The 24,661-nt window shown below is 53.6% G+C and overlaps 7 protein-coding genes across 7 annotated transcripts; 2 read left to right on the top strand and 5 right to left on the bottom strand.

Annotated features, from left to right (window-relative positions):
* Nucleotides 1-35: 35 nt before the first annotated feature.
* Nucleotides 36-2,130, bottom strand: PHACADRAFT_200567 (uncharacterized protein; the record flags this gene model as incomplete). The annotated part of the gene is made up of 11 exons (XM_007400832.1): nucleotides 36-162; nucleotides 216-359; nucleotides 415-528; nucleotides 590-668; nucleotides 723-912; nucleotides 964-1,086; nucleotides 1,138-1,253; nucleotides 1,304-1,452; nucleotides 1,503-1,691; nucleotides 1,751-1,883; nucleotides 1,941-2,130. The coding sequence occupies 11 exons, from the start codon at nucleotides 2,128-2,130 to the stop codon at nucleotides 36-38; spliced, it is 1,554 nt and encodes a 517-aa protein (XP_007400894.1).
* A 1,129-nt stretch (nucleotides 2,131-3,259) lies between these two features.
* On the bottom strand, nucleotides 3,260-6,068 carry PHACADRAFT_213523 (uncharacterized protein). Its single transcript, XM_007400831.1, has 11 exons — nucleotides 5,358-6,068; nucleotides 5,169-5,301; nucleotides 4,923-5,111; nucleotides 4,723-4,871; nucleotides 4,557-4,672; nucleotides 4,383-4,505; nucleotides 4,142-4,331; nucleotides 4,006-4,084; nucleotides 3,833-3,946; nucleotides 3,634-3,777; nucleotides 3,260-3,580 (listed from the first exon to the last, which is right to left on the bottom strand). The coding sequence occupies exons 1-11, from the start codon at nucleotides 5,545-5,547 to the stop codon at nucleotides 3,454-3,456; spliced, it is 1,554 nt and encodes a 517-aa protein (XP_007400893.1). The 5' UTR covers nucleotides 5,548-6,068; the 3' UTR covers nucleotides 3,260-3,453.
* A 3,616-nt stretch (nucleotides 6,069-9,684) lies between these two features.
* PHACADRAFT_213522 (uncharacterized protein) lies at nucleotides 9,685-13,241 on the bottom strand. Its single transcript, XM_007400830.1, has 9 exons — nucleotides 12,939-13,241; nucleotides 12,751-12,888; nucleotides 12,445-12,696; nucleotides 12,284-12,392; nucleotides 10,705-12,236; nucleotides 10,504-10,647; nucleotides 10,270-10,452; nucleotides 10,150-10,212; nucleotides 9,685-10,094 (listed from the first exon to the last, which is right to left on the bottom strand). Exons 1-9 carry the CDS (start codon nucleotides 13,095-13,097, stop codon nucleotides 9,921-9,923), a joined length of 2,754 nt encoding a protein of 917 aa, XP_007400892.1. The 5' UTR covers nucleotides 13,098-13,241; the 3' UTR covers nucleotides 9,685-9,920.
* Nucleotides 13,242-14,140: 899 nt separating this feature from the next.
* PHACADRAFT_129976 (uncharacterized protein) lies at nucleotides 14,141-15,475 on the top strand. Its single transcript, XM_007400829.1, has 4 exons — nucleotides 14,141-14,574; nucleotides 14,633-14,790; nucleotides 14,843-15,148; nucleotides 15,205-15,475. Exons 1-4 carry the CDS (start codon nucleotides 14,515-14,517, stop codon nucleotides 15,353-15,355), a joined length of 675 nt encoding a protein of 224 aa, XP_007400891.1. The 5' UTR covers nucleotides 14,141-14,514; the 3' UTR covers nucleotides 15,356-15,475.
* A 2,924-nt stretch (nucleotides 15,476-18,399) lies between these two features.
* On the top strand, nucleotides 18,400-19,394 carry PHACADRAFT_213520 (uncharacterized protein; the record flags this gene model as incomplete). Its single annotated transcript, XM_007400828.1, has 4 exons — nucleotides 18,400-18,459; nucleotides 18,515-18,672; nucleotides 18,726-19,031; nucleotides 19,088-19,394. 4 exons carry the CDS (start codon nucleotides 18,400-18,402, stop codon nucleotides 19,236-19,238), a joined length of 675 nt encoding a protein of 224 aa, XP_007400890.1. The 3' UTR covers nucleotides 19,239-19,394.
* A 532-nt stretch (nucleotides 19,395-19,926) lies between these two features.
* Nucleotides 19,927-22,085, bottom strand: PHACADRAFT_178364 (uncharacterized protein). The gene is made up of 4 exons (XM_007400827.1): nucleotides 21,980-22,085; nucleotides 20,975-21,920; nucleotides 20,805-20,921; nucleotides 19,927-20,753 (listed from the first exon to the last, which is right to left on the bottom strand). Exons 1-4 carry the CDS (start codon nucleotides 22,076-22,078, stop codon nucleotides 20,218-20,220), a joined length of 1,698 nt encoding a protein of 565 aa, XP_007400889.1. The 5' UTR covers nucleotides 22,079-22,085; the 3' UTR covers nucleotides 19,927-20,217.
* A 185-nt stretch (nucleotides 22,086-22,270) lies between these two features.
* Nucleotides 22,271-23,561, bottom strand: PHACADRAFT_263991 (uncharacterized protein). The gene is made up of 7 exons (XM_007400826.1): nucleotides 23,516-23,561; nucleotides 23,361-23,461; nucleotides 23,170-23,305; nucleotides 22,989-23,117; nucleotides 22,641-22,933; nucleotides 22,482-22,585; nucleotides 22,271-22,426 (listed from the first exon to the last, which is right to left on the bottom strand). The coding sequence occupies exons 1-7, from the start codon at nucleotides 23,531-23,533 to the stop codon at nucleotides 22,320-22,322; spliced, it is 888 nt and encodes a 295-aa protein (XP_007400888.1). The 5' UTR covers nucleotides 23,534-23,561; the 3' UTR covers nucleotides 22,271-22,319.
* Nucleotides 23,562-24,661: the final 1,100 nt, after the last annotated feature.

The following is a 24,661-nucleotide window of genomic DNA, read 5'->3' as shown; positions in this document are numbered from 1 at the left end:
TGCAGACGCGAACACGGGTGCAAGACAAAATGAAACTATTCGTCCAGACTGAAGACTTCCAACCTTTCCGACATTGTCTTGGACTGCTCAACGGAGCGCTTGATCAGGTCTACAGCCGTTTCAGAACGAGGTTGCACAGACACCTTGAAAGGCAGAGGGCCACTACAAAAAATACTTGAGCGCGATTTTCACGCGCGATGAGTCCTGGAACTCACTTGATGGCTCCGGGGGTGTCTTCCACCTTGGGCCCGATGACATTTCCTCTTGAATCGCGCGCTTTCGTGATGTCGAACGTCGCCAAGGTGGTTGCCATCGACACAAACACATTCGCTTGGGCGATGAGTATCCCCGGACAGCCCCTGCGGCACACGGAGTTCAGTGCATCTCCCGCAGAGGGGTTGGACGGCGCGTTACCGTCGACCATAGCCAAAGGCGTCGTCGAGACAGTCTGGTGCTCCTTCCTCCGAGAACCGCTCCGGGATGAACTTGTCGGCGTCATGATAGACGTTCTCGTCGTGCGTTATGGCCCTGTTGTGCCGTGGACCAGATCAGCGTGAAGGATAGAGGTGACCTCTGCCGAGACACTCACCAGACATTGGCGATCAGCGTCGTCTTGGCTGGAATGAAGTAGCCTCGATAGTCGTCGTCCTTGCTCACAGCATGTGGCACTGCGCAACAGTTAGCGTCAGAGGTGCGCCCTCGCGGAAAGCGGCCTGTCGCACCCAGTTTAACAGGTGGCTGCCACCTAAACACTTCTTTCATCACGGCAAAGACATATGGCAGGGAATCCTTGTCCTCGATTTTCGGGAGCCGCTCGTTGCCGACGACTTTGTCGATCTCGGCTTGTGCCTTGGCTTGAACTTCCGGATAGAGCGCCATTGCCATGAAGAACCACGAGAGGGTAGCTATTGTCTGGAGCTCAACAATGAGCATAGGGCAGTGCGAGGGAGGCTAAAAGCATACCGTATCTATCTGACCTAGGAGAATGCCTATAGCAGAGTACTTGATGCAATCTTCCACCTCTGGATCTCCCTGCGCGTGTTGCAGCAGCATCGAAGTAAATGATGCGCCGGCCGTTCCTGCTTCCTACCAGGATGTAAGCACGTAGTCCGACCGCGCAGAAAAGAGCGAGCTGACCATATGCCGCTTCGTCTCCTCAAAGGGTTTGTTAACACACTTGCGGATGAAGGGTCTCGCGCGTGCTGCATATCGCTGGAAGTATGCGAGTGGAAACCACTGGGGCACATATCTCACTGCATGGTCATCGCCGGTTCTCGACCGACGCGTATATGGTGTGACGTACGGATCGGGAGCATGTCCACAAGCCACACTCCAATTACAGTTGTCTCTATGAAGTAAAGGTTGCCTCTGAGCGCGAGATCGTGCACCTCTTCGTCCTCCGTGATACCATCGTAGCCATATGCGATCTTCATCGAGATGGCCGCTGCATTCCTGCGAGTAGCTATCAGCAAGCCGTGGCCGGAACTACTAATGTGACCCACCGCCTGAAGATGTCAGTGAAGTCATATGGTCTTTCCAGCAGGTCTCGTAGATAGGATGCGCATTGGCGGTTCAAGAAGGGCACGAAGCTCTGCACGGCGCTTGGGCCGAGACCCTTGCGCAAGAGCTTCCTACAGTTGCGGAAGCGAGGGGTGTTGTTCGACAAGACAATTGCGCCTTCCCAGCCGATTCTGCATAGCATCAGCTCCAAGGTACGCGTCGACTGCCAAGGGAAACAGGGAGCACGTACAGCTCTGTACCCATAACAAGGTGGGGCCGGTCAGAATAGATAGACGATCTGCTATCGAAGAGATCGAATATTGCCTTGCGCGAATTGAGAATCATGAAGGTCATTCCTGGCACGCGAAGTGTCGTGATATCACCTGCGAAAAATCCGCCGTTAGGCCTGAGCCCAAGCCAGACTCGATCATAAGACTTACCATAAATGTTACCGAGGTCCTGGAAGGCAATGTATTGCATTGTGGTGGGAATTTGCAGCAGGTTGCCTAAGATTGGGAGACCTGGTGGTCCAGGCGGAAGATGGCTCGCTTTCCTGCGCCATGAATCGAATATAAACGCAAGTACAATTACTGTTGCGGCAGTGGCAGCGATGTCTAGAAGCGACAGCATGGCGAGAGCGAGGAGAGCAGGCGCAACTTGCCCAGCATGTTGCTCCCGCAGGGTGCCTTAAGTACTTCCGAAACATGTTGAGACAAAACACCATCCGGCACGCTGACTGATCTTTTCAGAAGAGCGGACGCATACGCGAATACCGTGCGTGAAGCGCGTCGCTGGGGTCCGCCTTGAGTCCGCCCCTGCAGGTTGGACAGCCTTGTCCGACTAAACGATTTGCAACCTCCATATAGTACAACTAAGACCTCGCGCGCCAGCTGTAGTAAGAAGGACAGCGCAGGCGAAGCCAAGCGAAGCTTCCTCCGATTAGTCGCTATCACCTTGAAGTTTTTACTACACTCAACTCCAATTGAATTCGAGTAACAACTTACAAATAGACTACAGTTTTTCGTGCTCCATATATTGACATCACGTGTGCGACACCGCCATCGCCGCCGTCGCCGCCATCAGATGTTCTTGCCCGGCAGTTTGGACTGGACTTACGCGTGCTCGCGCCCAGAGCTCAGGCTATCACCTTCCTAACGCACATGCACAAGCCAGATGTAAGCGATGGCACACCTGGATGCCTCTTGAGACGAGGGCTGTGCTGCAGACTTTGCGCTATCCGGCAGGGCACCAGCCTCCACGAGAAGCCAAGATGTCTGCGCGAACATAAACATACTGGAGCGTCGGCGAGCATGCCAAAGCCACCAGCGCTTAGGCTTCTTCAGCCGCAGGCTCGCACACATCAGGAAACCCTCAAAGGTGCGGACAAATGCACTTACTCTTGGAGGTCCCGGAGCATGCCGGACCTTGATGGGATGATGGCGCTTGCCGGTGAACTTTGATGGAAGAATGACCAACGTGCTCAAAATTCGTGGGCGCTGGGATGTGGACGGCGCGGACAGCGCGGAGAGTTCTGTTCTGAAACATCCCGCAGCTAATAAACATGTCTTTTCACCGCCTTTTCTGGCATGGATCCTTGTCGTGACTCAGTCCGAGGGGCACCGATTGGTAACGCGGCGATGTTGGGATCCTAGAGGAATATGTCAGCAAAACTTAGCCATGAAAAACCCGCTTCGTGTGCTTCGCGCATGGATCATTGCCTCCATCGTTTGCTGAAGCTGTGAGATATTTATCTCCAGCTTAAGCTCAGGGACCGGTCTACACCAGTTTGAAAGCCACTCAAAGAGCGTGACGACTACGCATCCTGATTCGGCATAGACCCAACTCATCCTTGTTTACAGTGTGAAACGCGCGTCCTTCGAGTTGAGCCGAAGAAACATGGTTAAAGCAGGACGCAGACGCGAAACATGAGTAGCCGGTGCGAGCCAAGTGAGCCTATGCGTCCAGACTGAAGGCCTCTAGCCTTTCCGACAGTGTCTTCGAGTGCTCAACGGAACGCTCGATCAAGTTTACAGCCGCTTCGGAACGAGGTTGCAGAGAAACCTTGAACGGCAGAGGGGAGCTACAAAGACAATTGAGCGCCGTATCTATGCATGATGGAGTCCCACAACTTACCTGATAGCTCCGGGGGTGTCTTCCACCTTGGGCTCTATGATTTTTCCCCTTGCATCGCGCGCTTTCGTGATGTTAAACGTTGCCAGGGTTGCTGCCATCGACACGAACACATGCGCTTGCGCGACGAGTATCCCCGGACAGCCGCTGCGGCACATGGAGGTCAGTGCATCTCCCGCAGAGGGGTTAAACGGCGCGTTACCGTCGACCAAAGCCAAAGACGTCGTTCATACAGTCGGGTGCTCCCTCTTCCGAGAACCGCTCCGGAATGAACTTGTCGGCGTCATGATAGACGTTCTCATCGTGCGTGATAGCCCTGTTGCGCCGCGTACCAGATCAGCGAAGAATAGTGACGATCTCAGCCGGGACACTTACCAAACATTGGCGATGAGCGTCGTCTTGGCTGGAATGAAGTAGCCTCGATACTCGTCGTCCTTGCTCACAGCATGTGGCACTGAGCCATAACCAGCGTTAGAATTATTGCGCCCTCGCGGAAAGCGGCCTGTCACACCTAATTTAGCAGGTGGTTGCCACCTGAACACTTCTTTCATCACGGCAAAGACATATGGCAGGGAATCCTTGTCCTCGATCTGCGGGAGTCGCTCGTTGCCGACAGCTTTGTTGATCTCAGCTTGTGCCTTAGCTTGAACTTGTGGATGCAGAGCCATTGCCATGAAGAACCACGACATTATAGCTGTTATCTGGAGTATAACAATGAACACTGGGTAATGCAAGGGAGGCGAAAGGCACACCGTATCCAATGCACCCAGAGATATGCCCGCGCCGGAGTACTTGATGCAATCTTCCGCCTCTGGATCTCCTTGTACGTGTTGCAGTAGCATCGAAGTAAACGATGCGCCGGCTGTTCCTGCTTTCTATCGAGATATCAGTACAGTAGCTGGCCGCACAAAAAAGAGTGAGCTGACCATATGCCGTTTAGTCTCCTCAAAGGGTTTGTTGATGCACTTAAGAACGACAGGTTTCGCGTGTGCTGCATATCGCTGGAAGTATGCGAGAGGAAACCACTGGGGCACATATCTCACTGCATGGTCATTGCCAGTTCTCGAACAACGCGTATATGGTGTGACGCACGAATGGGAAGCATATCCACAAGCCACACTCCAACTATTGCTGTCTCCCCAAAGTAACAATTGCCCTTGTGTGCGAGATCATGCATCTCTTCGTCCTCCGCAATGCCATCATAGCCGTATGCAATCTTCATCGAGATAGCTGCCACGTTCCTGCGAGTAGCTGTTAGCAAGGCTGTAACCAGAACCATTGATGTGATGCACCGCCTGAAGATGTCAGTGAATGCGTCGGGTCTTTCGAGCAGATCTCGCAGGTAGAACGCGCTTTGGCGGTTGATAAAAGGAACGAAGCTTTGCACAGCGCTTGTGCCGAGACCTTTGCGCAAGAGCTTCCTGCAGTTGCGGAAGCGAGGGGTGTTGTTCGACAAAACAATTGCACCATCCCAGCCGACCCTGCACAGCGCCAGCTCTTGAGTATGCGTCATCTTCAAGGAAACAGGACATACGTACAAATCCGGACACATAACTGCGTGAGGCCGGTCAGAATAGATAGACGATCTGGCATCAAGGAGGTCGAATATAGCCTTGCGGGAATTAAGGATCATGAAGGTGAGTCCTGGCACGCGAAGTGTTGTGATGTCGCCTGCGACCGGTTCACTTTAGACTTGTGCCCAAAATAGAGTTAATCATAAACCTTACCGTAGATGTTACCGAAGTTCCGGAAGGCAACGTATTGCTTCTTAGTGGGTATTTGTAGCAGATTGCCTAAGAATGGCAGACCTAGTGGCCCGGGAGGGAGATAGTTCGCTTTCCTACGCCATGAATCGAACATGAACGCGAGTATAATCCCTGTCGCGGCAGTGGTGGCGATGTACACAAGTGACAGCATGGTGGGTGCGAGGAGAGTGAGCGGAAATTGACCAGCGTGTTGCCCGCGCACGGGGCGCTTCAAGTCGAGCTGATACCGTGGTATTCGCCAATATCCAACCTCCGAAAAGACATTGCATCAGAGCGTGCCATTTCGAGTGATGTCGGTATCATATTGGTCTGGAAGGATTTCTCTGAGCAGGCTGTAGAACACGTTTAAGTGCGCAGATGCCTGCCACCGTGAATCTCGTGCGTGAAACACGTCGCTGGGGTCCTCCCACGCCAATTCTGTAGGTCGAACAGTCTCCACATACAGTAGCAAAGCCAAGATCTCAACCAGCTGCAGCAGGGAGAAAGCAGACGAAGCCGATCGGGGGCTCCCACTCCGATTCGAAAGCTCTTACCAGCACCACAGCTTACAAGGTGTCCGCAGCCGGTGAAGCAGCCGGTGAAGCGCTCTGTCCCCCCGCTGTATTCATCGACTCTATCAGTCGCAATCCGCATTCTTTGAAACGATTGGGAGGTGAGTCATTCAGGATAGGGAATATCTAGCCACTAACCAGGACATGCTGTGCCAGTGTTTGAAAGCGGCTATCGAAGGTGACAAATCACGATCATGCTGGGATGATATCAGGAGGCTGGCAACTGTCAGGCGCGCTGTTCGCAGCTTATTTAACTACCTTTTAGAGCTATTAAGCGTCACCAGAGCCCTCGCAATGCTTCATATCAGATGCCATCTATGCGCAAGACAAGCAATACAGCAGTAGGTAGTACTGTATCTACGGGTATCTAGATTTATCTTCCATTCATTAATTGCTCCATAATAGTAGCTTGACCCTCTCAGGACTCCCATGTTATCGAACACTTCACTGACTGAATACGCAGTTCGCTTGAACAAATCATCCTGCTCTCGTTCTTTACGTGGGGTCATCCGGTGTTCTATCACACTACCAGAGGCTCCATTTGTCTTTTCATTCCCACTCCTGGTACAGTACTCCGAAGGTTAAGTCCACCGGCCACCGTCAACATTAGATTCTGTAGAATCAGGCTACACTGGTCTGAAGAGTACGGATCTCCCCAAGTGTCACACCCTGATGTATACCTCGCTGGACAACATGCCCTTGTACGTACTGGTCTGCGTAGTCCTACACAGCACAGACCGGCAGGTTGTTCTGACAAGAGGCATTTTTCCAAATCTAGATATTCCTCAGGATTGCATAGCATCACTTGCAGTCTTCAATCTCGTGGATTACATCACACTTGGCTTAGGTGCCGCTTGTGTGAGAAAAAAGATAGCAGCAGTAGTCCACTTGTGAGTACATCTTCTATCTCTTCGTATACATCCTCCGTTCAAAGTGAATCCTCTTGTTTACATCCTTTGGATGAGATCACTCGGTTGTTCACCTCTGCCTAAAGTTCCATTCCGCTTTTCATTTACTCAAACCCACGCAACCCCACCCCAAATGTTCGCCGAAAGATTACATTTGTTGTAGCTTTCGGAACAGAGATCCAGTCATGGATCCCCTGGTGCTGCTGATTCTATGCCTTCTGAGACCATAAATGAAGGGACGCTGTTATGCATCAAGGTTGTCTGCTCAAACTCCTTCGACTCTCTTCGCTCGACAATATGGAGGCTCCGCTGACACCCCCCGAGTCTTTGCTCAATGACACGTTGGGAGCATTCCTCCTAGGAAGCTTTGCACGGGCGATGTGAACTACGTCTTAGTTCACTGGCACGTACTGATATCTGACGTTACACATGTCACAGTCTCTATGGAATCTTCTGTCAGCAGTGTTACACTTTATTCCTCCGATCCACACAGGGAGGAACCATGCTCGAGTATTCTGTAAGCTGCCTTCCTAGCCGTGTCTCGGATGCACTCATGTTATTGGTGTAGGTCTGGGCTCTCATGTAAGGGCTTGCCTGCTCCTTCCACGATTCAAGTTTATGGTCTGCGGTCTCCAGTGCTCTGAGTTCTTTACACGTTGCATTTACCATCCACCCGGTATATATGCGAGCCAACTAGCCCTGTAATGAGTACACCAATCGAGGTGGCAACGGGCTCCTAGTCTTCTCGTCAGCAACACTGGCAAGATCACTATCCCAGGACGGGTGCCTTGGTGCGTCGGACCAACTTTGTGTGTCCAGACAGCCTCCATGCTGATATATTATGAAGGACTGTCGTGGTGCGTGCTCACTTCCCGGCAGTAAAAATATTGAGATGTGACTATGCTGACAGGGTGCTGTCATTACCACTGTCAGCTTCACGCCTACCACTGCCAATATAGCAGCTAATTTTCACACCGTGCAGGTGACAAGTGATCTCGTTGTCCGAAGGTCTGTCTTGACTTCTGTGATCGTTCGGTGTTACAAGCCATACTCATCAAATTTCAGCTGGCTCACGTATCGTGCCTGGATACGTCAGTACTTCGCCGCAAGCGAAGTGGTTTGAATACTGACGTGCCGTTATAATACAGTAAGCGACAAGCGCTTTGTTCTGGTCGTGCCACCCGTACGGTGCTTATATCTTCCATTAAACATCTGGCTAATAAAAAGCTTCGAAGATCATCCTACAACTTCTTGTCATTGGCACGCATCTCATATTTTCACAACAGCTTACATTTTCTAACAGACCTATGGCTGATAGCTTCCGCTATCGGCAAGTCTCCCTTTCGCACACTTCTACGCATAAAGCCCTGTTGAATAAGACTCGCATTAGCCGTCGCAACTCGAGTGTGAGCTGCGTATGATATGCGAGCGATATTCATTGGACAACTAAGTGATTGCACGACAGGCTCATACTGGACACTCTGTACCAACCTCCGGGAGCACTGAATGTAAGCCATCCCAGACGTCAACACTTCGGTCGGCCTAACGAGCTTAGAACCTATTCTACGTAACCCTTGGAGTTATCGTGTTAATAGATCCCTACGTGGCCCTCTGTATATGCTGGTTCATGTATCAGCGGAGGAAACATGCGACGAACCGGTATGGCCTTGGCTCCGAGCCAGGCTTCTCACTACAGCTAGTATCCAAGCTAACTCTTTGCATCAGGACCCGATGATCGCTCTTGAAGACTTTAACGATATACACAATAAACAGTGGGCTTATTACCAGGTAGAGATCATCATCTTTCTTTCCAAACCACTACTGACTTGATACAGCGCTTTTTGGCTCGTCTGTATGATTACGGTGAGAACCAGTTGGAGCATCCCGTAAGACCGGTCTTACTTGGAGCCTGAAGCACATCGTAATGCCATACAACATGATTTTTCTTGCATGTGGGTAAGACTATTAGCAAAATCGCGCCGCGGACTTATCGTCACCTCTACAGTCCTAACGCCGGTGTCCGGACGTGCGTTTCACGATTTTCGCTACTTCACCACTTACCACATTGCTGAAAATTTAGTCTACGAGAACTGCCTGCTAGCGTCGTACGTACCTATCGTTCTGTTACCTTTAGATCTCACATAAGTGTTCTATCTCAGGCTTAACGCACGAGATTGGTTCCGACGTGATATGGGGGCGACAATTATTCAATTGACACCCCTCGGAGAAAGCCCGATCGTCAGACACCTGCCTGGCTTGTCGCACAAGACTACTGCACATGAATCGAGCACCGAATCGCATTCGGTAAGTGTCGCCTTACGATCGGTTGGCGTTTATATGCGAATGTAAATTCTCTTAGGCCGGGAGTGCTTACAAAATGCCGGGGCATGTCGCTATTCAGGTAGAAAGGGAAGAGGCGAAAGTTGTCTTCTGACTCAGGAGGGAGTCATCGACACCGAGGTTGTGGATTCAACGGAGTTGGACAACGAGCAACGCGTGCCACAGGGTTGTGTCTCGCGGAGGGCGTATGTACTCGGATTTAACAAATGACCTATGAGCTGCAAGTGAGCACGGGATAATCAAAAACTTAGGAGAAAGAAGTACTACACGAGTTTTTCGTGTGGCCAAAACCGGACATGTATACTTGCTTAGTGGCTTCAATCCCTCCGAGTCAGCCCTGTCAGGGTTTTGGAGATTGCTAGTGTTTACGAACGAATCAGAGCTTTCCAAGATAAGAAACGAAACGAAACTAACGGTTTAAGACAGTCGCTACCGAGTTTACATAACACACATGGATAGTCATAGACTATCCTGCGATGGCTCCGAAGGCTTGTACCGCAACCGCCGCGAGCGTACGAGGTTTATGGGCCACCCCACGGGACAAACTACCGGGTCTTTAACTTCTGCCCAATCCACGAGAACTCGTACTCGCCTCGAGTGCGGACTTACCTCTCATACTCACCTTCACCCAGAAGGCTTGCAGCCCACCACACACCGTTCCTTAAGGTAATCCACAATAAGCCACGGCGATATATTGGAAGCATCGACAGCACAACAAACAACGGCTACGACTCGGACCGGACCGGCGGTGGATGCCCCTGCATGAGCCTGTTGATTGTGTTCGCACGAAGCGGAGTGTCAGCGAACAGGGCGCGGACGAGGCTGACGAGCTCGCCAATGTCAAAGTCGACGAGCGCGCCCTCCTCGAACAGGTACGAGATGTCCGACATGGACGCTTCCTGCGGCTGAGATCAGCAACAGCACAGCAATGATGAGGCGCGTAACGGGACGGACCATGAGCTCTGAGAGGTACGAGAATTTGAGCCAGGAGGGCACATAGGCCACTACGAAAGAAGGCTGTGATCGGCGCGTCAGCATGACCACAAATGAGTGCGGGAGGGCTGGTTGGCGTACCTGGCTCGGGTCCTCCACGAATAGACCTTCAAGGGCGTTGAAAATCAGGCAGAGCTCGTTCAGCTTGTGCGACTCGACCTCAGTGATGTCGGGAAGGGCCAAGATGTCCTGTAGGATGCGTGCCAGCGCCGCGTCGACGATAGCCCCAATCGCCTCGTAGTACTTGCTCTTTACTAAGACATTCTGGAGGACAAGCGTCAGGCGCTAAGAGATGCAGGATGCGAAACTACATGCCTTCGTGTGCTGGGCGAACTTGCGGACGTTCTGCAGCACCTGGCTCACCGCCTCTTCACACTCGTCGAAGCGCGCCTGGTGATTCGTACCGACGAAGCCTTCCGCTTTGTCCAATGTACTATTTATCGAGTCGATTTGCCGACCCTGAGATGGCGATGCATATTAGTAACGGCCAACATGCAGATAAAGGGCACGACCCACGATAGTCTCGTCGTACCAACAATCCGCAAGCGTCTTCGACCGCCGCTGCGCCTCTTCCAGCTTGCTTCTCGTGTTCGGATGCAGATCACTCCGAGCGAGAAGCCTCACGACCTCGGCAGCAAGCCAAAAACAGTCGTTCGAAAAGCCCATCGCGTGCTTTGGCGCAGCCAGCCTTGACGCGCCGACAACGGGGTACAGGCCGCGGTAGAGATCCAGCACCATGGGTGCCGTCTGGCTGGTGATGCCCCCGACCTGCGCTGTCGAGCTGCACGCGTTCGCGTGCAGGACGCCGGAGGCCGTGAGCTCGGCCGCCTCGCTGAGCACCTCGTCCACGAGCCAGAGCAGCTCCCGGACACGCCCGGAGACGAGGTATGTCTCCCTCTCGACCGGCTGCGCCGCGGGGGCTGCGGGCTTCGGCGGTGCCGCTAGCGGGGTGGCCTTCGGAGAAGGCGCAGAGACAGGAACTGGAGGCGGGCTGGCTGGCGTCGCTTCCTTCGTCTTGCCCTTCTGCGAGAGCTTCTCCAGCTTGGTGGCGGCTTTTGGTGCTTTTGGCGGCGGCGGCTTAACTTCAGGCTCTGCACCATTGCCCCAGGGGTCGTCCCAGGCAGACGAGTCGGTCGAGTTCTCGTCGTCCAGACCCCACGCGCCGTCGGCGTCTTCATCGTCCTGAGCTTCTGACGTCTCCGGCGCTGTGGGCGAAGGCTGCGACGGCTCTGCTGGTGCGTCAAGGTCGATATCCATGTCGTCATCCAACCCCCAACCATCCTCATCCACTGCCGTAGCGCTCTCGTCGCCAAAGCCCCAAGCAACATCCTCCGGGGAAGCGTGCCGCGGCGGTGGCGAGGTCGACACGTTATTGTGCTCTGGTACAAATTCAGGCACAGAAGTGTCCCGTTGCGACTGCTCTTCCCGAACTACAGCCATCTCCGCACGGAAAGACGAACTGTCGTCTTCGTTCCAAATAATGATCGCCCTCGCTCGTTCCAGAATGTCAATACGCCTCTTCTTCTCGTAATGTGTACCGACGGAACCTGCCCATGTCTTCACTTCATGACCTCCGGTTGCATCGCCTAGCATCCCACGAATATAATCGTCTTCAAACCCAACAGCATGCAGCACCACGTCCAGGAACACAGGCAGCTCCTTCAGTGTGGAGGGTAATGAGGGTATTAGGAATTTATCGAGAAGGGCGCGTGTTAGAGGTTTGCTAAGGGAGATCGGGAATGCCGCCGTAGAAGGCAGGTGGGGGAACAAGTGTTCGTCCAGAAACGACAGGACAGTAGTGACATTGACGATGCGATTCTTGAGGTTTTCGTGCTCTCGAGGAGCAGGAAATATTGACAGTCTGTGTTCCACGGCGCCGGACAGCGACGGGACGGTGGACAGCTCGACAGCCGCGGCTTGACTGAGCAAGAAGTCGATATAGTGCGCTGAGATGTTCCGCCGAAGTGTTGTCATGAGCGAAGACAAGTTTGTCGATGAAAGTGACGACAGAACGGATGGTAGCGAAAGGACGGTCTCCGAAGCTCTCACTAGCCGACGGTGAGAACGTGAATACGACGGTAGACTACAGACACACCTTGCACTGACCGACGGATCACGATTTCGGAAGCATTTACAATGACACTGCGTGAATATGCCTCGTTGAGCTGCTCATCAGCCTTGTCCTTCATGGCACGGAACCTGCGCTGCTCGAGCCAAATAAGCTGCATCCTACCCGATACCACGTTTTAGACGCACCTGCAGGTCGGCGTAGACGTCCGCACCAATTAGCGAAGGTTGATGCTGCGCGAGCAGGTGCTCAATATCTCTGTACCTCTTCACCGCCTCGGGTAATCTCCCCCCTTCTACAAGCGTAGCTAGATTTTGCATCTCCAGCTTACACCGCGCCAGATACTCCAACGCATCACTCATAGCTTCTGCATCTGCCGCTTCTTGCGCAAGTGCCGCATGACGTGTTAGTGTGTTGACGAGTGTGGGCACGAGCCCTGTCTTGACTCGGCCTTAGAGCCGCAATGAGGAGAGGTGGAGGAGGGACTGACGCACCTGAGGATTCGACAGCGCGTTCTGCAGGCCGTCAACATTCGCCGTGAGTGTGTGCAGCCGTTCTTGTACCGACTTCGCCGATGCGAGCTGTTTTTCAAATGCGGGGAAGTCTGTTTGCACGCGTTCGTGTATTCGATCCTGGACGTGTGCATTAGTCGTACGTCCGATATGTGCGCTTTGAGACGTACCTTCGTTTGACGAATCGCGACATCCAGCTCCGCCACCCACGTCGAGGAGAGATTATGTGTAAGAGCTTTCGGCGAGGTCTCGGATATCTTCGAGAGCACAGTGGTCGAGACATCGAGGTCCTTCTTCCGAGGTAAATGGGTCGGTACATGGAAGGCCATGCTGTGAATTCCCCAGCTTCACGTAAGTAGAGAAAAAATCGGAGAGTATTATTCAACGTAGGTAAACCAGCAATAAAGCCGACATGGGGGAGGGTGCCCTGCGCGTCGAAGTCGTGGACGTGTCCAGGGTAGGTGAAGCGCCCGATGACGGAGCGCCTCGAATATCTGGGGGCATTTTCCGTAGGTTTCTCACCATTTTTCTCGAGTTCATGGTCTCTTGCAACCAGCACATTCTGAGTATTTTCCGATAACTCGGTGGTCGTTCCAGCGTAGTGTCGATTCACGCACCCTTGGTATCTGTCTCCACCCTACTGAGCTGAGTCGCGGCCTTGACTGGCCGCGAATCTATAACGGCGACTCGGACTTGGAGACCCGAAAGACAAGGTATTGCATCTAGATACAGATGCACCCTTTGGATTGGACACGATACCATCTATCTAACATTCGCACTCACGGGTCGGTGTGGCGCTCGCAAAGCAAGATACCCATTTATGGCTCCGGGATGGTGCGCCAGCGTTGTGGCGCTCACTCGAATGTACGGTGCAACCTCTTCTTCCAAACCACTCGTCAACCACTGTATGAACATTACCGCTTATTCTCAGTAGACGTATATGGTCAATGTGAGCTGACTCGTCTATAAGGCTTGGTAATCCGCGTATCACACGCCTCGCAGCTTGGCAAATCAATCCTGCGATCAGGCCGGCATGTTATGCTGCTAGTCATAGCGGATGATGGACACATGTTCCTCGCGTAGATTACTTGCGAAAAGCTTGGCACGACTCGTTCTATTGGCAGCCGTGTTTTCTCTGCAGGCTCGAGTCACAAGGTTGGTAAGCAGTTTGGCTGAGTCAGTACAGACGCGGTAGCCACTAGAGCAGCTCTTCGGATGTTTCTGTGGCGGCGATATATCGCATGATTTGGCGAACGAACAATGTGGAGAACGTCGGCAAGGAGTTAACACGACGTCTCTGACCGTCGTTCTGAAGGTGCGCGGCGTTTCCTCCCACTTTCATTCAGAGCACTGATACTACTAGGGCAGGCAACGCAATGTATCGGAAAATCTAGAGAAGTTCGCTAGTTTTTCATGGTCTGCATATTTTACTGTTGCTTTCTGCGGTAGTAAAATCTACCGTCGTCCGCTAACCTCCTTTATATTGGTCAGCCACAATCCTTGTGCGCGTTCCAAGCAATGCTCTTGATTACACAAGATCTTGGCGACGCTGCAAACACATACGCGGTGATATCTCCACTCGGAAGAGGTGCTTATAGAGCATACCACCTATACTCTTGGTCATCACTGCTTCCCTACCTTTGGGGCCACTTATAAGGTCATCAAGACGGACGGAGACACCAACAGTGGGTTCCACATCCTCACAGCTTCGTCTTATTCACCTCTCGCACTTCGTACACACCAACCATGTCGTACGGCAGGCAGTTCACTCTCTTCAACCACAAGGGTGGCCCTAACGGATGGTATGTACCCCCGTCCGTATGTATGACACAGTGCGGTACTGACCGACCTCGTTTACAGGAAGGTTGCATTCATCTTCGAGGAGCTAGGCTTGACCTACGAGAACGTGTTCCCCGAAATAAACATGAGGGCACACAAGGGCCCCGAGGACCTTGTCAAGTACAACCCGAACGGTCGTATCCCTGCGCTCATCGACCACGGCAACAATGATTTCGTCATCTGGTAATTCCTCTACCCTCGTGTGGTGTTTATCCTGCTAAGACAGACGCGACAGGGAGTCCAATGCGATCATACAGTACATCGTCGACAAATATGATAAAGAGCGCAAGATCTCCTTCGCACCCGGCACGGAGGAGTACTACACCCAGCTCCAGTGGCTGTACTTCCAGGGCTCTGGCCAGGGTCCGTACTTCGGCCAACTGGTCTGGTTCATCCTCTACCATCCGGAGAAGCCGCAGAGCGTCCTCGACCGCTACACGAACGAGACCAAGCGTGTGCTCGGGGTCCTTGAGGGCGTGCTCTCGAAGCAGGAGTGGCTTGCCGGCAACAAGCTCACCATCGCGGACATCTCCTTCTTCACGTGAGCATCGTCTATCTCCGGTCGCAATACGCTGATACCGATCCATGCCGGTGCAGCTGGAACGAAATCATCGTTGCTAGTTTCCTCGAAAACTTTGACTTCGAGAACGAGTTCCCCGTCACCGCCAAGTGGCATAAGAGGATTCTCGAACGCCCCGCTATCAAGAAGATCTGGGATGAGCGTGCTAGGCTCTCCGCTCAGAAGTGAAGTTTACACGGGTGATTGCGTAGAAATAATCTCTGGATAGCTGGAATGCATTCCGAATGAGCGCACTACTAGCCGTGGCTCGCGAATACAAATCATACTGTTTGCTGCCTGTGATCGAGTTGGGACAGTCCACGGACTCCGCGCAGTCCGGCCCTCCGGATCTGGCCGGTCCAATCCGGTATGGTAGACATCGGAAGATCCCATCGAATCTGGCCTGGCCCTAGTCGATCGCAATCACCGAGCCGACCACTCAACTTTCTCAACAGACACCAATGCACTCGTCTCTCCTCGCTCGTCTCGCCCTCGCTTTCATCCAAATGTAAACCATGCACACGCCAAATTTGAATATGTAGCTCGCTGTCGGTGACACTTTCGCATAGGCCTGCCCTATACGCGTTCAAGTATCGAGGCCGGCACGCTTCACTCGCCGCTGGCCTCGCTGTCGCGTCATTCCCGCAGCTGTCTCCGCTTCCTAGCCCAAGGTGGATACAAAGTCAAGCGTGCAACGCACAGAACTCGTGCTACACCAAGATGTTGTCGTGGTAAGTCTCCTTGTCTACCGCCGCCCTGGTCACGGCCCAAGACTGCCTTACAGATCACCAACAGCCGATGGTCGCAATAGCCGCGTCCCTCTCGGCCTGCGCTCTCGCTACGGACCGCAGTCGCCAGACGGCGAGCTGAGATACCGACATGAGTCGTCAAGGCAGGGAATGTCTCACGGTATGGCGATCTCGAGGAGCGCGGTCAACGCTGAAGACGGGCTATGGACGGAGCGAGAGTGCTGGAGAAGAGGCATGTCCGCACCAGAGGTTTCCCAGCTCCATGATTATTTGATCTGTGCTGGGCCGTTGCCGCGGAGAGTGCGCTGGTCGGGAGCCTGCTCTCTGGAGATGAGGATTGTGCACTTTGGTTCTGCTCCGATGCCGACCTGGCCGCTTGTATCTATCTCTGCGCCGTCCTCAAGGCGAGACACCACCCCCGGCGATCAGATGAAGGCATGTGCACTCACATTCGAACTCACAAGCCTCTGAGAGGAGTACCGCACGGCCAACGTCACGAGTCTGCTCGGGGAGATGCACACGTCGAAGACGGTCGCGGGTAGCTCTACGGTGTCTGGACTATACCGCGCCCTACTACATGTACCTGGCTGCGAGTTACTCAACAGGATGTATCATGAATCGTATGCAGTGTGGTCTCTACACCTTTCAAAAGAGAGGAAACAAGACTGTATATCAAGCGAGCCGTCAGGGGGCCTAGCATAGTACTTCGATGCTTCTGTGGCGAGTCCAACCCCGTTGTCGCTGGCGGACGTCCGGCCGGTCCAGTCCGATATAGCCGCCCGCTGCATGGGCCCAAATCAGATAGGCGTTCAAAGATTCCATCAGATCTGGCGCCGTTTCGGCGGGCAGAAGCCGACCCGCGGATTGCGCGGACTGCGCGGACCGTCCTGACTCGCAACCACGAACAAAACCCATTTATGGCCCCAGGACAGTGCGCCAGCGTTGTGGCGTGGCACGCTCTCGAATGGTAGTGCTACTACGGTGCATGCACCAGACTTCTTCCAACTCATTCTTTAACTACCGCACGACTACTGCTTTATGCGCAGTAGACGCATAGTATATATAGATGATGCGAGCCGATTCGTCTCGAAGGCTTGGTAAGTAATCCACGCACCACTGCGCGCCTCGCACTTTGGCAAATCAAATCCTGCGACCTCGTCGGCATGTCATGCTCCTAGTCGCAGCTTGCTAATGACACATGTTCATGGTTCTGTCGCAGATGGCTCGCACAAATCCTGGCTCTATCTGGCAGCTATGTCTTCTCTGCAAATTCAAAGTCACAGCACTGGTAAGCTGTTTCAGTTGGTGAGTCAGGTAACTGCTGGAGCAGCTCCTCGGATCTCTCTATGGCGGCGATACATCGCATGTCAGGAGAACTTACAATACAGAGAGCGTCGGCAGAGAGCGTCGGCAAAGAGCCGACACGACGTTTCTGATCATCGGTCTGGAGGTGGAGCAACGTTTACTCCCACTTCAATTGGGAATACTAATGTTTTGCTGGTATTTCAGGCTTTCCCTTCGGTGAGAGCTGAGAGTGCCCGGAACGCTTCTGAGCATCGTTACCATCAATATGGCTGAGACCCCCTTGCGCTGCAGTCAGGCAGGGGCACAAAAATATATCTCCTGAATGTGGCAATTAGTTATGATGGGAAAGTCAGCGTCAGAGCTGCAGCAACGAAGTGGGACCCGCAGGAGTACGGGTGTGACACGGCAAGTGCAACGCGTACATGACTGCAATTTGACGAGCAGAGTCTCGCTCTGACATGGACGGCAACGAAAACGCTGCGGTTAGGGAAAATGGGTTCTCCTTCTCTTTTCTCCTCTACTAGTATGCACAGATGCAAGAAAAGCAAGAAGCCGTCGAGCTACTTGGCTGCTAGGACTGCCTTGGCCAGCATCGACCATGCCCACGGCTCCATCTTCGACATTGTTTGGACACTTTCGATGCAGCGACACGACACGCAGAGATGACACATGACGAGCCCGTGACAAAAGTGCGTCCGTAACCCTATTTTAAGGGTACTCTACAGAACGGTAACCCTAGATTAGTACAACTCCTTGCTATATATCGATCGGCACGGTCCGAACAATTATCCTTCCGTTGCTGTGCTCGCAAGCCCTCGGAGGGTCCAAATTCGACTTCTCCTGCTGTCCGCGGTAGTCAGCTTTAATATCGTCCACTAATCCCTCGGTAATTTTTATGTTGGTCATCCTCAGTCCCTGCATGCATTCTGGAATCTGTACAGGGCTCTTGCTTACACAGGATCTTAGGCGACGCTGCACGCACACACGCAGTGATACTATCTCCACTTGGAAGAGGTGCTTATAGAGCGTACCACCTATGCTCCTGGTCATCACGTGCATTGTCCCCCTGCCTCCTGAGCTGCTTATAAGGGCCATCGAAGCGGACAGAGACACCAGCAGCCAGTTCCACATCCTCACGGCCTCCTCTTCCTCACTTCTCGCACTTCATACATACCCAACATGTCGCACGGCAAGCAGTTCACTCTCTTCAGCCTTAAGCCTGGCCCGAACGGATGGCATGTACCCTCTGCGCACACGATGCGACGCTGTACTAACCTCCCTCGTTTACAGGAAGGTCGCCTTCATCCTCGAAGAGCTCGGCCTGACCTACGAGAACGTGTTTCCCAACTTAGACGTTACAGCGCATCAGGGCCCTGAGGACCTCGTCAAATACAACCCGAACGGTCGTATCCCTGCGCTCATCGACCACGGCAACAACGACTTCGTCATCTGGTAAGTCCTCTACCCTCGTGTAGTGTTTGTTGTTGCTAATCCAGACACGACAGGGAGTCCGGTGCGATCAACCAGTACATCGTCGACAGGTACGACAAGGAGCGCAAGATCTCTCTCGCACCCGGCACAGAGGAGTACTACACCCAACTTCAGTGGCTGTACTTCCAGGCTTCCGGCCAGGGTCCGTACTTCGGCCAGCTGGTCTGGTTCGCCGCCTACCACCCGGAGAAGCCGCAGAGCGTCCTCGACCGCTACACGAACGAGATCAAGCGTGTGTTCGGCGTCCTTGAGGGCGTGCTCTCGAAGCAAGAGTGGCTTGTCGGCAACAAGCCCACCGTCGCAGACATCTCCTTCTGCAGGTGAGCATTGTTTAATCTTGGTCTCGAAGCGCTGGTACTTACCCGCGACGGTGCAGCTGGAACGAGATCATCACTACCACTGTCCTCCAGAACTTTAACTTCGAGAAGGAGTTCCCCGTCACTGCCAAGTGGCACAAGAAGATTCTCGCGCGCCCTGCCATCAAGAAGGTTTGGGACGAGCGCGCCAAGCTGCTTGCTCAGGGGTAAAGTTCGCACGGGTTGTTGCGTAGTATACTCTTCGGAAAGTCAGAATGCACTGGATATAAACGCACTTTCAGTCGTGGCTCGTAGATGAAAACCACACTTTTGCTGTCTGGAATCGATAATCTGAGCAAGGACTTGAATTGATCTGGGATAAGTACGAAAGCTACGTACAAAGAGCAGCAAGTGCCTGGTGTCGGTGTGCTTTAGCTTACCGGTTCGGCATCAGTGAGCCGTCTTCCAGCTCCCTTTTCCGGGAATCCACACCCACTGGAGCGTTCGAGAATGCAGCTGATCTTCATGACGTTATGCAGCTAAGCTTCGTTGCCCCGACAAAGATGGGGCTGCCTCGTCGTCAACCGGCGCGGAGATAATTGCTCGCTATTGAGACCGATCACCCTGTGCATGTGTGGTACAGGTATATAGTTGAAAAAAGAAGACGCCTTGTAGAACTGTGCACCCAATTCTTACAAGAAGTCTGTTCATGCGAAAGCTCCATCGTAAAAAATGCTCAGCGTTTGAAGCACAAATCTTGTGCGACCTAGTACGTCGGCCGCCCATGGCTGCCTTTTATACCGCCGCATGCCCCCGATGGACCACAAACCCCTGTTACTTCCGCTTACCCTCCAGATGCTTCAGCTAAGGCACTGCGCTAGCCGCCGGTATCCGAGCAGGCGGTGTTTGATTTGGCCACGGACTTGATAGCTAAGCGCTAAAGCCTTATATAAATACATATTTTCTGGGACGTTTCTGCGCTAAGAACGAGAAATCTGCAATCGCGGCCAAAGTGAGCACCAGCCACAAAGACAGCCTTCACGAAAATAGCCTGCACGAAAACCGCTGTCAGGATCACATCTATCGCGGAGGGAAACGAAGCTGTCTCTTGTATTTCATATAATTACCGACTATAAGAATTTCTAGTTTGTATGTCTCCTCGTTTAACTATGATACATCCTTTGGTTCTTCCTTGATTTCAGCCATTTGCTTATGTGATAACAGTGGGCTTCTCGCGGCCGAGGAACTCCTTGAGCTTGCTAATCTCGAGCGCAACCTCGATGAGGCCCTTGAGGCCCTCCGCGGTATCACGGCCGAGCTCCACTGCGCCCGCGCTGGGCGCGACGTAGCGCTCAACGTACATGCGCACGGTCGCGCCCTGCGAGCCGGTGCCCGAGAGGCGGAAGACGACGCGGGAGCCATCCTCGAAGCGGATTATTTGGCCCTGGTTCCTCGACACGCTCCCGTCAACGGGGTCCGTGTAGTCGAAGTTGAGCGTCTCGGCGACGGCGAAGGACTGGCCTGTGCTTTTCGACGCGTGCTGTGTGCTCTTGAGCGAGCCCTGGGTGATGTGCGCGTTGATGTTGTCAACGAGCTTCTGCGCGCCCTCGGAAGAGACCTCCTCATAGTCGTAACGCGAGAAGAAGGAGCGGCCGTAGACCTCGTAGTGCTTCTGGAGGAGCTCCTTGATGCCGACAAGCTGGCTGGGCGAGTCCCTGTTCGCGAATGCGAGGATGTTCAACCAGGCTGGGAAAGACGTTTAGAGGGGCATGTGGAGGCAATCACCAGAGTACGTACCAACGATGGCCCAGACGCCATCCTTCTCGCGAATGTGGTCAGAGCCGGTACCGAACGACTCTTCACCACAGATCGAAAGCTTGCCAGCATCCATGAGGTTACCGAAGAACTTCCAGCCTGTAGGTAGATGTCAACACCACATGCTTCGGGCGTAAAAGCAAAGCACGCACCAGTCGGCACCTCATAGCAGCTCAGGCCCTTCTTCTTTGCGACGTACTCGATCTGTTTGCTGGTGGGCATGGAACGCGCAACACCCTTGACACCGTTCTTGAAGTAGGGGATCGCCTCCTCGGCCCAGTCGGCGATGATTGCGACGCTGTCGCTCGGGGTGACGAACGCGCCCTTGCCGTAGATCATGTTCCGGTCGCCGTCGCCGTCGGACGCAGCGCCGAATGCGATATCATCCGCCTCAACGCGCTCGACGAGCTCGTGCGCGTACGTCAGGTTCGGATCTGGGTGTCCGCCGCCAAAGTCGGGCAGCGGCGTTGCGTTCTGCACCGACGACGCAGGCAGGCCGAGTTTGTCGACAAAGATCGCGCGCCCGTACGGGCCCGTCACGCCATGCATGCCGTCGAAGAGCACCTTGAACTTGGCTTGGTTCGCCTGCAGGAAGGACTTAATGAGCTTGAAGTCGAAGATCGCTTCCAGGAGCTCGACGTAGTCCTTGACTGAGTCGATGATCTCGACCTTGCTGGGGCCGAACTCGAAGTTGCCGAGCTTGGCGAGGTCGAGTGGAGGCAGATCGATGACCTTGTACGAGGAGATAGTCTTAGTCTTCTCGAAGATCTTGTCAGTGACGTTCTCTGGAGCGGGACCGCCATTCGAGACGTTGTACTTGATACCGAAGTCGTTGTCGGGACCACCAGGGTTGTGGCTAGCAGTCAAGAGTATACCGCCATATGCCTTGAACTTGCGAATGATGTTTGACGCGGCGGGGGTCGAGAGAATTGCGTTCTGGCCAATGATGAACTTGGCGACGCCGTTGGCAGAGCCGATCCGGAGGATGGTCTGGACGGTCTCAGGGGAGAAGAAACGACCGTCACCACCAATGACCAAAGTCTGGTCCTTGGCGTCGATAGAGTCGAATATGGCCTGGATGAAGTTCTCTGTATAGTGCTGGCGGGCTCGTCGCGTCAGACGGTCATCTCCCGCATCGCGCGTGATCGCGTACTTGCCTCCTGCTGAAACACCTTCACACGTTTTCTGAGACCAGACGTGCCCGGCTTCTGGCCATCGTAGGGCTTTGTGGAGATTTTCTTGACCTGGAACGACATCGTGATGATGGGATGGGGCAAGGAATGAAGTGGCGAGTGGGCTTAAATCCCGGTCGAATATCCAGGATGTGACGTCTACACAACGACAAATTCGGCTGATTATCTATAGCATACTTCTCCACGTTCGAGATCTAGCACGTTATCTACAGTAGATCTCCGAGAACAGTTGTGCGTCCGGCGAACGTTTCATGGCTACTGTACTGGACATGGTGTACACGTTTATTTCTTGCTCCGGTTCTACTTAGAGCTTTCCCCCTTGAGTGGATCCCCATCCTTTCTCTCCCTCGTTGCCAAATACCTCAGCAAAAGCATGCCCAACCTCTGGTAGCATATCTTGAGTAACTACACCTACGATGGGTATGATGTCAACGGGGAAATCGCGGCATAAGGTCGAGCCGCTCACCTCTGCCCTGCTTCGAGAACGCGTGCTTAGATGAGGTGCGAGTGACCATCGACCCTGCAGTCGCGGCAAGGAGAGGGATGCGCGATGAAGGAACAGAGCCATCCCTGTAGTAGATATATATATAAGCCTCCACCCGACACCGCTTGAAAGTTGTAATACCCGAATGCACCGTCCTCGAAGCACTTTCCCCACGCCAGAACGGTCCCGATCGTCCCTGACAAGATGTCGCCTTGTCCGCCACAGCGCTTCATGCCGCCAGAGACATCAACGACGATCTGCTCCTCCGTGTTCTCCGACGGGTCGACCTTGCTCTCGCGAGCATCTTCCGCAGATGCGCCTCCAGTGTTGGTCGCAATAATGTCTTCCTTGCCCTTCTGCAAAATGGTGACGCCGCTTAAAGCACGGGATACCCGCATGGCAAGCTCGTTCGACGGCGCCTTGGGGTCTATGTTCTACCGTATATGCTGTTAGATAGAACCCAGGCAGCATATACCGAGTTATACCAACCAGCTGTTCACTCAGTCTCTTGAATTCTACCACGTTTGGCGTGAGAATGGCTCGCCGATAACCCTTGATGAGAGCGGTGTCCTGGCCGACGAAGAGCAGCGCGTCCGCATCCAACACCAAGAACATACCCTGCGGAGAACTCAGTATTTTTGAGTCTCAGACCCATGACGGCACGACTTACCTTGTCCTTTGCCATGTTCACAGCCAGCTTAGCGAAATTTTGCATGTAAGGTTCACGCCCAAGGCCTGGTCCAACAATGAGGGCATGCAAGCGTGACAGAAGACTCTCCAGAGCGGGCTTTACTTCCTTCTCCGACCTGCACGAATGCGTCTCAAACGTATGCCTATGGTCATGCAAGTGTCGATACGTACTGGTCTTCCCGCAAAATCGGGTGTACGATGAGGTCAGGCGAATACGACTTGATGGCGCCAGCCGCGGTCGGAGAACAGATGACATGCGAAAGGTCTGCGCCCTGCCTGAAATGTTTATGACGGGGATTAGGTATTCAAAGCACGAGTACACGCACCATCCTCAGAGCTGACATCGACGCGAAGAACGGGGCTCCTGTGTAGCTATGACATAGTCAGCACTGTTGCGTCTCTGACTGAAAGGGTTATATGCGGGACGCACTCGAGTGCACCTCCTAACACACCAACCCGCCCACTCTGCCCCTTGTGCAACGAGCCGTTCAACGGCGGGATAAGAGTCTTGATCTGCTCGAGGATGCGCTTATCAATCGTCATCTTGCTGTCAACAGTCTCAAGATGTTGTGGATGTTTTCTGGTCAGGTCACGATATCGCGCAGCTCGAGTGAGTGCGGGAATTTGTGTGGTCGAGCCATGGCGGGAGCGCGAGAGCAGGGCTAGGGCCTATGACATCGTGAGTCTCCCACGCCTCCACCCAACGAAACTCATAGGCGCTTCTCTGCACGCCGTGATCGTTTTGGAAGCGAGGCAGCCGGATTTGGGGCGTGTTGTTCATGCGCGGGTATATCATGAAGATAACGCCGAACGTACCAAGCGGTTAGAGAAAAGAGATATGGTAAGTATCATAGCACAGATAGCGATCAAGCGCAAAGAGACCGTATGTTTATGCAGACAGCGTATGAGAGGTAGCAGATGGGGACCCGGGAAAGGAGACAACAAAACCACAAAAAACCCGATTGAAAACCCATATGAAGCGGTGGTCTTGAGAAAAACAGCAAGTCAGCAAGTTAGCATGGCAACTCATAATTTGTCGCAGCTACTCGCCTAATTGCTCCGTCTCGCACACGCACCAGAACACGCACCGACGCGCGCTCCAGGACATATCCCCGGGGCGCGCACACGCTCGGTATTCGGCGGGAGGAGTCCAGAGCACCTCTCTACAGGACGAGGGCCGACGGGGTGGATCTCCCACGCCTCCATAGCCGCGAGCGAGACTGCCATCTCCTCGCAGTATCTGCACAGCGCGCCGTGTAGGAGTGCCTCCTCCTTGCCGCATACATACACCTGGATGGTGTTTCTCCACTGGCACATCTCCTCTGGAGTATCGACGTAGTGAGATTTGAGCCTGAGTCGGCAAATATCTATGGGTGCGATGGAGGCTATGGGAGTGCGAGCTGGTGGAGCTAGTGACTAGATGGGGGAACGGTACGAAGCTGGACCGCGGTATAAATCTACGCAGGGATCAA

This window comes from Phanerochaete carnosa (assembly GCF_000300595.1).
Source record: "Phanerochaete carnosa HHB-10118-sp unplaced genomic scaffold PHACAscaffold_11, whole genome shotgun sequence".
Lineage (NCBI taxonomy): Eukaryota > Fungi > Basidiomycota > Agaricomycetes > Polyporales > Phanerochaetaceae > Phanerochaete > Phanerochaete carnosa.
The sequence above is the reverse complement of the archived record's forward strand: the minus strand, read 5'-3'. Positions and strand labels throughout refer to the sequence as shown.